Source organism: Suricata suricatta, chromosome 2, assembly GCF_006229205.1.
Source record: "Suricata suricatta isolate VVHF042 chromosome 2, meerkat_22Aug2017_6uvM2_HiC, whole genome shotgun sequence".
Taxonomy (NCBI): Eukaryota; Metazoa; Chordata; class Mammalia; order Carnivora; family Herpestidae; genus Suricata; species Suricata suricatta.
The window spans coordinates 81,518,544-81,531,899 of NC_043701.1; the positions used below are offsets into that span (position 1 = coordinate 81,518,544).

The 13,356-nt window shown below is 39.6% G+C and overlaps 1 protein-coding gene across 4 annotated transcripts in view; it reads left to right on the forward strand.

Moving 5' to 3' along the window:
• Window positions 1-13,356, forward strand: part of DYNC1I1 (dynein cytoplasmic 1 intermediate chain 1) — a 296,393-nt gene that overhangs the window by 63,068 nt on the left and 219,969 nt on the right. For all 4 annotated transcript variants that reach the window (XM_029929298.1, XM_029929286.1, XM_029929275.1 and 1 more), the window contains one exon: window positions 10,990-11,105. In XM_029929298.1, coding sequence (XP_029785158.1) covers window positions 10,990-11,105 — 116 coding nt within the window. The remainder of the gene's footprint in view (window positions 1-10,989; window positions 11,106-13,356) is intronic.

Here is a 13,356-nt window from a genome sequence, read left to right on the forward strand (position 1 = left end):
ATTTTTCAGGTAGTTCTTTCCTTGGCCTCAGATGATTTCTTCACATATTTGCACTAGATCACCCAGTACCAAGCTCCATTTTCAAGGGCAACCCTTTGAAGATCTTTTGAGTTTTCTCTTTTTGTGGTATTCTTTCTATTATTTTGTCCTGTGAATTCTAACTGGCTTGGTATCCCTCGACTCTCAGTTGTCTCCTTAACTTAGGGGGTCTGCTAGATTTTAGATTTTATTTGGATTTCTTCCCTGCACCATGGCCTGAGAACTCTCTCAATGCAGTAAGCTGAGGCCATTGTTAGTCTCATCTTTTGATGAAAGTGGTAAGTGTTTGAGAAAATCTTGCCAGGCAGTTTTAGAGGACTTTTCACACTTAAAACCATTTCCATTTGACTAACAGAACAGTAGTAACCTCATTAGCCTTTGATGAAGTATCCCTGCTTTTGCTTGTTCTTCAAGTTTTATCAAATGTTCTTACATGATGTTTAAATTCCTGGTTTGAATTAATTTTTAAGGTTTCCCATGTAATAAGGTCTAGTATTTTCTTGAGAAAAGTGTGGGTTGTATTCTTGAGCAAATGGACAGTTTCTGCCTACTTTTTAAAAAAAATTTCTTCTATTTATTTTGAGAGTGAGCACATGAGCAAAGGAGGGGCAGAGAGAGAGTGTCCCAAGCAGGCTCCACATTGTCAGTGTGGAGCCTGATGTGGGGCTCGAACCCATGAACTGTGAGATCATGACCTGAGCTGAAACCAAGAGTTAGACACTTAACCAACTAAGCCACCCAGACTCCCCAGTCTTTGCATTAAAAAAATGTTTTATCTATTTTTGAGAGAGAGAGAGAGAGAGAGAAAGAGAGAGAGAGCATGAGTCTGGGAGGGGCAGAGAAAGAAGGGGACAGAAGGTCTGAGGCAGGCTCCGAGGTGACAGCAGTGAGCCTGATGCGGGGCTCAAACTCAAGAACTGTCAATCTCTGCCTTTTTAATAACACCTAATCATACATTAGAACAGCAACTTACAACGTGTCTATATCAAAAAGTAATAGTAAAATGCATTTCAGAGTCTGTAAATATATAATAAAATTTGACCCATGAAAAACTTTAATAAATTGGTTTTAACAGATTCATAAGAGAGTCACAAGGAAGCATTTCCCTTACCCCTTATGATACTCTTTATCCAGTCCTCAAACATTTCTTGAGAAACTACTTGCTATCTGCCAGTCTTTGTTTTCTGTTCTCAAGAACCTTGAGTAAGCAGGTAGAGGATATTTTCTGTTCCACCCTAGCAGCAGGATTTTCAGAGAAGTTTATTCTTTTTTTATTTCCATTTCAGAAAAATGAATGTGACCAGTTGGCAAGGACGTGTATATTTTGGTACTAGGTGACTCAAAGAACTGTTTAAATTTATAGTTTTATGTTGCAACTCCTATAGAAGGTTGTTCACGAACATAAAGTCAGTAAAAGACCATTTCTATCAAATTTTTATATTGATTGTTTTTTTTAATGTAATATTGGAGAGAACACACTTTTGTACCACCTGACCTTGTAATTCTGAACTTTCAAGTGTAAGGTGGACACTTGACAGCAGAATCTCCACTGACATTGCCAGGCTGTATTCTAACTGTGACTATTTTCACTGCTCTCTCATCCCAGAAATTTGCAAGACTTACTAGTGTTATTAAATTCAAGGCAAACCCTTTGGCTATGCCTGTTGACTAAGCCAGACTTGACATTTGCTTCTGTTCAGCAAAAATACTTTAGCTGCCAAACTAATATCTCTGCACAGTAAGAAGTAAATATCATGGAAACGAAATAAATACCTCCTCAGATGATTTTTAAAATGTGAACATAGAAAATGGAAACTCATCATCAAATGGAAACCACCACCAAACAGATTTGAGCAGGTCCTGAAAGTGTAAATTGCATGTCTGTATTCTGTACCCTCCTCTCCACCTGCACCATGATATGGAGCTTTCCCTATGGCCAATTAAATAAGAAAAATATATTTGAGTTTGTTTACTGAACACACCAACCCTCTGCTTGTAGATCCTTTTACGATTCCCCCACACTTAGCTTGTAAGATCCTGCACAGGGCCTCTAGATACTTGTCAAAGAGAGATTTGGCACCATTCTTTCCAAGGTTGCTATACTAACATATTTGAAATGTTTCTTTGCAGTGGTCGATAGTAACTTTTGGTAATTTTTCATTATCTACAGCATAAAGTTCAAGTTCTTTAGCCCAAGATTTTAAGCCATCTAAGAATGTGCTCACAGTGTATCTCTCTACACTTAATTTTCCATTGCTCTTCAGCTTAAAACTTTTTTCTGAAAACTTGATCTGTCAGGTGTAAAATGTGAATTCAGTCTCCAGATCTTTTGCACAAGATGGCTTCCCTAGGTCACCCTCCTCATTCATTTCTACCTACCTGAGTAGACCCACCTATCTTATCCTTCAAGACTCACATCAGGCCTTCAGTCTCAGTGAAGCTTTATTTATTGAAGCGTTTAGTAATCTGTCCATTATACTCTCCTGTCCCACTTACTGTGTGGATCACTCATGTTGGGTCTTACTGTTTGCTACCTTTCATTCTATTTGCCTTTTGATATATATGTTTGATCTCTTTATTCTGCTCATAATGTTAGGATCAGGCGTAGTGTCATGCTTCAAAAATTGTGGTTGCTGATAATGATGTTGGCTGAAGTAGTTCCTTTTCCAGTTGTCAAAGCCACTGTACATACCCACGTACAATGTTTGGATAGGAAAGAAAATGGAACCATTTCCATTCTTGCTGTCTTAGGAAATCTTCTTTGAGAAACCTCAAGAAATTTTAGAAGGAACACTAGAAACATTCTTTGGCAGCCCCATTAATGCATCATGGGATGAAATACTCACATGCAAATACGCAGGAATAAAACCCAGCAGGACTGAGTCTGCGTCCAATGAAGACATTCTTTGATTCCTTAGCCTTGACCTACTTTGGCATCTGTCTAAATAACTCCTGGTCTCTGAGAATATCTATTCCGGGTTTTATCTGCATGAGTTCCAGAGAATTCCCATTATTGCAGTGACCCTCTTTGGTTCCCTGGCTTCTGAGGCCTCACACTGGCTTTTGACCTAAGCTCTTGACGGCCACATTATCTACCTCACTCCTGCCACTAGATCTGGATCTGACTGATATATCGCCCAGCATTATGGTTTCCAGGCGTTGATCACTCTGAGACTGCTATTCCCGGATCACTATTGACAGTCTTTTGTGATTCACAATTTTTAAACTTTGTAGGGTTTGTTGGATGCCTGAAATATATATTTTTTTTCTGGCTTTTCTGTGTCTTCCTACAGATGTGTGCATTGTGGCATTAAAAAAACTCCTACTAATGTCAGGCTCAGTCTTTCTTCCCAATACTGATGAAGAATTACAAAGTGAATCATGCACTCTGATATAAACATGTCTTTAAGAATTAGCTAATGGCATCTGTGAGATTCTGAGAAGAGAGCCATCTTGCTTAAAGCTTCAGCTGTCTGGAAGCAGTTCTCTGATATTGTCGGGTCCCTCTATGAGTCCAGAAGGGATAGTACAACAATATTTATGCAGTTTTCTTCACTGGTCCTGAATATGAAATGCCGGAACATCAAGTTTGCTTATATGTTCACTGTGGTTTGAAATTAGAACATTAGAGAGAATATGAGTTGTATCTTGTCTAAGTGATTCAGGAAGAATTTGATGCTGCTCCGAGCAGTGATGGAAGCATGTTCAGGTACTCTGAGAGCTCTCATGAGAGCCTTGGAAGCTTTTGGTCCTTTTCTGGAATCCATCCTTCTACAGCCAGATTTGGCTACTGCTTGGGCAGGTAGGTATCAGTGAGGAATAATATTCATGACAAAGCCTTTCCCTGACCTCCTGCTCAGTCTTGTTACTGAATATTAAAAAAAAAAATTAGGCATGGGCAGCTGGATATCCAAATGCAAAAGAATGAAGTGAGACCCCTACTTCACAACATCTATAAAGTTAACTCAAAATAGGCCAAAAATCTAAATGTAAGAACTAAAACTAGAAAAAACTTTTAGGAGAAAAGTGGTGTAAGTCTTCATGGCCTTGGGCTGGGCAGTGATTTCTTATATGACATCAAATGTACAAACAGTTAATGAAAAAAATAGATGAATTTGACTTTGTTCAAAGTGAAAACTTTTATACTTTAATTTTTTAAAAACATTATTTATTGTTGAGACACAGAGAGAGACAGCACAAGCAGAGGAGGGGCAGGGAGACAGGAAGACACAGAATCTGAAGCAGGCTCTAGGCTCTGAGCTGTCAGCACAGAGCCTGACGCAGGGCTCAAACCCACAAACTGTGAGATCATGACCTGAGCTGAAGTGGGATGCTTAACCGACTGAGCCAGCCAGGAGCCCCAAAAAACTCTTGCATTTTAAAAGACATCATCAAGAAAGTAAAAAGACCGCCCAAAGAATGGGAGAAGACATTTGTGAGTCATATTTGATAAGAATCTAGTATCCCGAATATATAAACAATCTCTTATAACCCAACAATAAAAAGACAAAGAACACAGTTTTAAAGTAAGCAAAAAAATTTGAATAGACATTTTTCTAAAGACGGTGAATAAGCACATGAAAAGATGCTTAACACCATTAGCCATGAGGAACATGCAAATCAAAATCACATTGGGATACCACTTCACACTCACTATAATGAAAAGTTAATAAAAGTAGACAAGGATGTGGAGAAATTGGAACCCTTGTACAATGTTAGTGATTATATAAAGTGATGAAGCCACTTTAGAAAACAGTCTGGTAGTTCCTCACAAGGTGAGACATAGAATTGCCATATTGACCCTACAATTCCCCTGCTAGGTTTATACTCATTCGGAGAGAATTTGATTCAATTCCAAGAGAACTGAAACTGTATATCCACATAAAAGCTTATATGCAGTTTTTGTAATATTTTTATAATAGTTAATATATAATATTTTATAATATTTTTATAATAACCTAAAATGGAAACAATGCAAATGTCTATCAACTTTTGAATGAATTAAACATAATATATATCCATACAATGGAATATTATTCATCAATAAAAAGGAATGACATACTGATACATGTTATAACATGGATAAATCTTAAAACATTACTGTGTGAAAGAAGTAAGATATAAAAGGCCATATATCATATCATTCCAATTATATGAAAGTAGATAGTAGATTAGTGGTTGCCAAGGTCTGGGGACAGGGATCATGGGAAGTGACTGTCAGTGGGTACAGAATTTCTTCAGGGAGTAAGAAAACATTGTACACTTAAATGGTGGTGATGGTTACATATCTTGGTGATTATCCTAAAGCCACTAAATTGTATACGTTAAAGAGGGGAATTTTATAGTATGCAAATATTATTTCAATAAAAAAATTAAGGCATGTTTCATCTTACATATCTAATCAAAGGGAACAGAGGTTCCCCCTTGCCGTCCATAACCACCCCGCCAGATCCTTGCCCTGTCAAAATTATTTTCCTGTCTAAATTCTTCGCCTTTATTCTTAAAAAAATTTTTTTAGTGTTTATTTATTTTTGAGAGAGAAAGAGAAAGTCAGATCATGAGTAGGGGAGGGGCAGAGAGAGAGAGAGAGAGAGAGAGAGAGACAGCATCCAAAGCAGGCTCCAGACTCCAAGCTGTCAGCACGGAGCCTGACACGGAGCTTGAACTCACAAACCGCGAGATCGTGCATGACCTGATGCTCAACTGACTGAGCCACCCAGGCACCCCATCTTTATTTTTAGAGGCAATAGATAGTAATTTCTTCGACATCTGGTGGGTGTTCCTTAGCACTCCACATGTAGGCTCAAAACAATGGCTGTCTCCATATTTTCAGGTCGCAGATGCACCAGCCTTAGAAGCTGAGGTTCTGATGCTCATGGCTTTAAAAGAATGGATCTTTTCAAAACATAGGCACAAGACCAGGGTATCCCGTTTTGGCAGATAACTCTTTGCTTTGCAAGTGTTTTTTCTCTTTAGTATTAAAGAATGTTTAGTGTATTAATCACTTAAAAAATATCAGTAAAGTTTTTCTTCAACTTTCATCTACTTTTGAAATGGGAGCCACATAGTATATATTTATTAGAATTCCAGTGGCAATGCACATGTTTCTCATGCTGTTAATGATAGGACAGAATCCTTCTATTTGGGATATAACCATTATTTTTTTCAACTTTGGTAGACATCATAGACAATGCTTAAGTTACACTTGGGGTTTTCCTCTTTCTTGAATAACAAAACTTTGTCAGCAGCTTAGCAAAGCCATGCTAACCTTACTGTGGTTGGATAGATATCAGTTGAACCCCAAACAGAAAAAGGAATAGGGATCTGTCTCCACTCATTCAAGGGAGTAGATTTCCCATCAAGGACAAATGGACAGAACTGGGGTAGATTGGACTATGCTTATGGTGAACTGTAAATGTTTACATCCCGAGCACCAGCAAGTGACCTTCTCAGACTTCAGATAGCTTCACTTTTTATTCTTTATCAAAATCTGATCTTTCTTTATAGAAGAAACATTGCAACTTTGCTCAGCCAGCTTGTTCAGCCAGGTTGACAGGACTAGTTGGAGAGGAGGTTTCCAGGACTTTTAGTGTAGGTGAGAGCATGAGCTTTGCAGGCCGGATAGTGGAATGGCAGCTAAGCAATCTCAGAGCCAGAACTGAGGAGCCAGCATGGAATTTATAGCCAGATTAGAAGGAAAAGGAATTATAGTAACATTAGTGCTACCTAGGGTTTTTTTTCCTATTGCTATGCAGTTTAATTTATATCCTTGTATAAAAGAAATATGAACTCATAAGGCTTGAATAAAAATACATGATGCTCAAAGTTCATACTTAAAGGAAATAACTACTGTGTACTTCATTTCTTAAGCATTTTATAATAATTTTGTCACCTGATAAAATTGTAGAAATATTTTTCTACGAAAAGGGAAGTTGAAGAAGGCCTCAGTCACAGAGTCCTATACTGGATGGATTCTTGGTCCACAGACATGCAGCCCCAATGACTGGTCTAGGAAATAATACTCAGAATGGAGGACTCAGAGAATGTGCCTAAGAGGAAGGTCTTTGCTGTGGAAGGGCGCCACCTACTGGCCAGCCTGTCTCAACCAGCTAGGACTGGGAACCGCTGTGTGCTACTCACCTTGCAGACAGGATCCTTCTATTATGTCCTAAAAATTTAGACCTCAGGGATCCTTTCTCATACTTATAAATGATCACATGTGCTTGACCCTCTACTATATTAGGTTGTAAGCGTGTGCCTCAGTGAGACGATTCTCATAAGGCATTAGGAAAAAAATTGAAGGACAAGGTCAACAGAGAACAATTTCTAAGAACATGAACTTGCTGTTTGACAGAGCCAAGATCTGGGTCGATCACTTACTACCTTTGTGATTTGGGGCAAATGACTATCACTGAATCTTAATTTTCTCAAGTGTAAAATTGGAATAGGATATAAAATTATAATGAGGATATAATAAGATAATGTATAAAAAGTGTTTATATGCATTGTAACCACATAGTTACTAAAGCAAACAGTAGAATAGCCACAAAGAATAAAATCATTTGCTATAAATGCAGCTTAATTGATGTGGAGACTGCATGAAAAGATACAGTAATATATCCATTACCCTGTAAGAAGGGTTATAAGAGGTTGCTTTAAAATTATAAATCATTTGAGACAGACTCACCCTCAAGGGGAAAGGACCACAAGTTTACTGATGTATCAACCAATCAGCACATTGAGAGAGTCACTTGATCACACCTTAGCTTTTATTTATTCTCCATGGCATGGGTTGAATTGGGATCCTGAGCTTGCAAATACAGCACCAGTAAGGGACTGGCTGACACTTTCTGATGGTTCTTGAGAAAGGAAAATATTTTGTGTAGAGAGATAAGCTCACTTAAGCAAGCTAAGTTTTGAAAGCTGAGAAGTGAGAATACTTTCAGTTAAAGGAAAAGCAAACAGACTCAGTGTGCCCATATAAAGCCATTAGTGTGTGATTCTTATGCTTCATTGAAAGAGATAATCTTCGAATCTGCTGTCTTAAAGAATCTTAAATATAGAGCATTCATAAATCTGTCTTCTCTGGTTTTTAAAAACAAACACAAGCATTATCAAAAAGATAAATTAAAAGTAGAGATGTATAAGCCAGGAGCTTGCTTGCTATGTGCCAGCCACAGAAGCAAGTGCTTTACAAGTATGATTTACAAGAATAGCTTCATTCTGTCTTCACAACCACTCAATGATATGTCCCCATTTTAACAGATAAGAAGCTTGTGGCTTAGCAGGGTTTGTCACTTATCCAAAGCTTTCACCTACCATTCAGTTGGTAAGTGATCAAGCATAGATTTGAACCCAGATTTGTTTCTGAATGAGTCCATGACTTAACCATTACTCCAGACTATCTTACCAGTTGGCTTTGATTTGCCATGGTGGATTATCACATTATACGTCAGCCTCCTATTTCCACGCCTGCTGCTGGTTACCCAGCAAGACAGGCCTCTGACTTATGTCCCATTGACAAGAAACCCTAGAATCTCGAAGGTGTTGGTGCCTTTCAGTGGGAGTGTGGAGATCTCTGGGCCTCACACAGATGCCCATAGAACTTTGGGATCCAGGCGGACCCCTTCATGCCAGGGGCGACTCCACTGGAAAAGGTGGGGCTGTCATACAAGCACGTGTTTCTTTTCCATCTCTTTACTTGTGTGATGCAGCCGACCTCTCACAACGTCAGAAAGATGCTCTGGGCTGTGAAACAGCAGGAGGGGCAGTACCCCAAGCGGTGCTGCGGTGTCTATTCATGCTTACTTTTTCACGTGCCTTGAGAAAGACCCAGTTCAGGAAAGAAAACATTCTTCTCTCACTTAAGATGTTAAAGTAATGCCTGAATTTCTTACTTTGAAACTTTGAGCTAGTTACCTTGCTTGGCAACTTTGTTTCTAGTGTATTTTGTGTGTTTTCCACCAATTCTGTGTGAGGAGGCCGCAGGGAGTTCTGGGGGCCCAGCTTGGCCCTCTGTGGTGCAGACTTCTGAGCGAGTGACGCCTGTGAGGCCCAGGCCTGTGTGGAGCTATGACTGAGGTTGTGCTTACTGGCACTTTAGAGATGGCCAAACAGGCTTGTTCTTAAAACTGACATTTATAGAACTTTGTGCACATCTACTTTGTACACATCTTAGATATCATCTCAGTTGTTTGAGTAACTCCCACAAAAGAAGACACATTTGTTTTCCTAGAATGCTTGGAGATTGCACCAGGAAATTTCTAGCTGTGACCTGCATTTTTTTTTCATTTTATTAGTAGAAGTAGTACTAAAAATACAATGAATCTGTGCCATCTGCTAGTAATAATTAAAATCAATAATATGGGGGCACCTGGGTAGCCCATTTGGTTGGGTGTCTGACATTGGCTCCGGTCATGATCTCATGGTTCAGTTTGTGGGTTCAAGCCCTGTGCTAACAGTTCAGAACCTGGAGCCTGCTTCAGATTCTGTCTCCCTCTCACTTCTGCCCCTCCCCTGCTCATGCTCTGTTTCTCTCCATCTCAGAAATAAATAAACTTAAAAACAATTTTTTTAAATCAATAATATGAATAAAAAGTGCTTCTACTGGCCATAGAAAGCTAGGGAATGTAGCTAGGATTTCCTGCATGGGCTACTGAGGTATGCATTTATTTCACCTTTTTCTTTCTCTCAGAGAGAAGCACAAATACTCTATGCCTAGAAATCTCTAAAAAACACAGTAGAATATGCCACATTCTAATATTAAGTCTATTTGTTAAAAATAATATTCCAGAAACTGTTTTAAGATGTAAGTGTGGAAATTATGTACATATGTGTACATAATATATATTTGGTATATGCATTATATGTGTGTAGTACATACACATTACCATAATAATCCTAATAGCAAGTGCTAGTAATATCTCCATTTTATAGATGACAAAACAGAGGTGCAGAGAGGTTAGGTATCTTGTTTAAGATCACACACACAACTGGTAAGTGGGAGGCTGGAGTCTATGTGCTTAACCACCAGACTCTGCTGCTGCCGTGATTTAGATGTTCCTAGGTGACTCAGGAGGCACTTTAGATTTCTGCAGTAGCTCAGAAACCACCATTAAGAACCCTAGGTAGGAGCTGGCTTGGTGGAAAAGGCACTGGGCCAGGATTCGGGCCAATGGTACTTTAACCATTTATGAGTTCTATATACTTGGACATGTCTTTTCCACTGCATTTCATTTTCCTCCTCTATAAAATGGAGATTGCGATACCATCTTCCCATATGCCTCCCAGAGGTGTTATGAGGACAGAGGACGTGGTAGGTGTTAGAGACATCTGAAAACACTTGAAGTGTGACATAAATACTTAGAAACTTTTTCACATGGTCACAGTTGGGGAATTACAAGCTAAAACCTATCACTCTTAGCCCAGTGGCCTCTTCACTCACCTGTGCTGTAGCAATGTGCCTTTAACCAAATTCACATGCTGATCTGTGTTACTTCCTCCTGGGGAACTGAGAAGTGTTATAGTCCCCCTTGGAATGTGCTCCTCTTGATCTTCTCATAGTGAAGATGTTACCCCATTAAGAAATTACCTTTCTTTCCTTCTGACTTGACAATCACTACTTTTCCTTTGTCCATCTCATGTAAGAGGCTAGAATCTTGTATTACCAATGAAAATTCCCTTTACTGATTTAAAACAAGCCAAATCACAGGTGCTCAGAACGGAAGCGTCTTCTCTGAGCCAGGCCAAGACCTTGAGGGACCTATCTGACATCACCAGCAAATTAGGGCCAAAGTGGGCCAAGAAGCCAAGTGTCCCAGCTTCCAGCCCAAGCCCCTTGCGCTGAGAAAGTGCAGGGTGGGGTTCAAGTTGGCCCTGTGCATTATTGCTGACAGCTCTCCTGCAGAGAATGCCTTCCCTCTTTAAGCGTTCGTCCTCTGTTACTTACAGACGAAGACCGCACAGGCTAGGGGTGTCGAAGGTCACCCAAGTGGATTTCCTGCCCAGGGAAGTCGTGTCGTACTCCAAGGAGACCCAGACTCCTCTGGCTACGCATCAGTCCGAAGGTAAATAAACTCTGTCTTTTGTTTGCTTTCCATATTTTCTCTAGGAGAAATTGCCAGGGTGTCACATCCTTCTTGATTCTATGTCTTACCACAACAGATCTTCATAGGTCATAAACATAATGACACTCTTGAAAATCTAAGTCTCCTTTGGCTCAGATTTTGAAGGCTCTGGACAGGGAGCCCCGTAGCACTTCCGCAATGGTCCCGTGAACTTTAAAATGGATTACTTAGGCTAAACACATGGTCAAAGCCGTATGAGGAAGGATAGTATCATCACAGGGTGACATCGTAGAAATTTTGTGGAATTATATCAAGAAGAACAGTCTGTACATTAGGATTCATCGTTTTCAGGAGTCAGCAAATAGCCACACACCACCTGTTCCTCAAAATAAAGCATTTTGAATTACAGTCACAGCCAGTCATTGGTGTCTATAGTCTCTATGGCTACTTTCTTGCTATTATGGTAGGACCGAGTAGCTGTGGCAGAGAACTTACACCTCACATAGCCAAAAATCTTTACTATAAAGTCTGGCACTTTATAGAAAAACTTTGCTTGCCCGTGATTGGCTTTGCCATTCCGATGACAATATATTAGAATGTCTTACCATTTAAAACTTAAAATCTAAAATTTAAAAATGTTTTCCATGCACACTTCACATAGGTGGATGGGAACTGAAATCCATGCATACCAAAAACTGTCAAGTGGAAAATTCACGTGCAAATCCTGGTCAATCAAAAAAATACAGTAAGAGAAATTGAACCTGAGAAAATGCTCCCTAGAAATAAGAAATTGCACCCAAGCAGAAGAGGTATATGTGATAAGAGGAGTTTACATTGTTGGAAAATAGCATGATTGGTATAGCTGGGAAAATTCTCTTTTTATTTTATGTTATTTTATTGTTTGGTGTGGTGAAGAGGGTGTCAGAGTTGGGGGTTCATTGTCATTATGTAGTAAATACTGAGCAAAAGCCAGGAGGATGAAAAATGATTCGAATGCCTTACTTGTTTTACAGCAAATATATAAATTAGTGCAGTTGGGTTTGTGCAAGCTACAGATTTTCAGTTTTGGTTCCAAACACATAATATTCAAAGCAAAGTGAAATCTGATTCCTTGAGGTAGATGGAGTGTTGCCTCCAGGTCTTCCAGAAAGCTTTCCTGGGTAATGCTGGTCCCTGCAGGCATGAGTCTAGGTTACAGGGCCTCCGTCTTTCAAACCTGGTAGTGAAATGAATCTTAGAAGCAAACAAGTAGCACCCTCTGGTGGTGAAATTTTAAACCAACCACTTCAACAAACTTCAAGAACCTTCTATGAATGTGGCAGAAACTACCAAGTTAGAAAGCCTTTGGGAGTTCACCTAGTCTATCCTTGGACCTCCAGGCAGATCAGAAAGATTATTAAAAAACAGCCTCACCACCCAACCAAAACATTTGTTTGAGTTAATTTGCTGCCAGAGGTATTCGCAGGGCTGTAGCCTGAGGTATGTTTATTTAGCCCAAAATTTGACCCAGAACATAAAGTTATACAACTGAAATTGGAGAAGGAGTGAATTAGACTTTGAAAATGCGTAGACCTTAGATATTGGAAAGGGTAGAGAAATATTTACAAGGGAAGATAAATGAAGAATGAAAAGGCATCAACTCTAAACTTTTAAACTGGAACACATCAAAAGAAAATGCCTGGGCATTTGTTTTATTACTGCAGAGAGAGCTTGGGAGCCCTCATTATGCTGTGGTCCAAGCAGCAGGAAAGAAGGAATTTATTTCTCAGCTATTGGCAGAAGCTCTTCCTGTTTTTTTAACAAGATTCATGGAGGTTTTTTGTGGTGATGGGTGTTTCAATGGTTCAAATTCCACAATACAGAGTTGAACTCAAAGCTAGCTACTGTAGCTCTAGACATTGAGCACTGCCTGATGGATTTAGACTGGAAGAACTTTAGATTGGGTTCAGCAAATCATCCTCTCAATACAGATGATTCTTTGACCTTTGGCTGCCCGCAGCCGCCTTGCTGACAGAAGTGCCTGGTGCTTGCCTTTTACCTGCTGTGTGAAGGGGCCTTGGGGGGCTTGGGGAAAGCAGCGGGGGCAGTCGTGGGGAGAAACCACATGGCAGGGTGGCTTGTGGGGTTGGCTTCTGATTTGGGGCTTGAGCACGGCAGTGTTTTCATGACAACTGTGGCCATTCAGAGGTAGGAAACAATGAACTACTCAATTTTATGACACAGTGAAGCTCTTGCATGGGTAATATTAAAA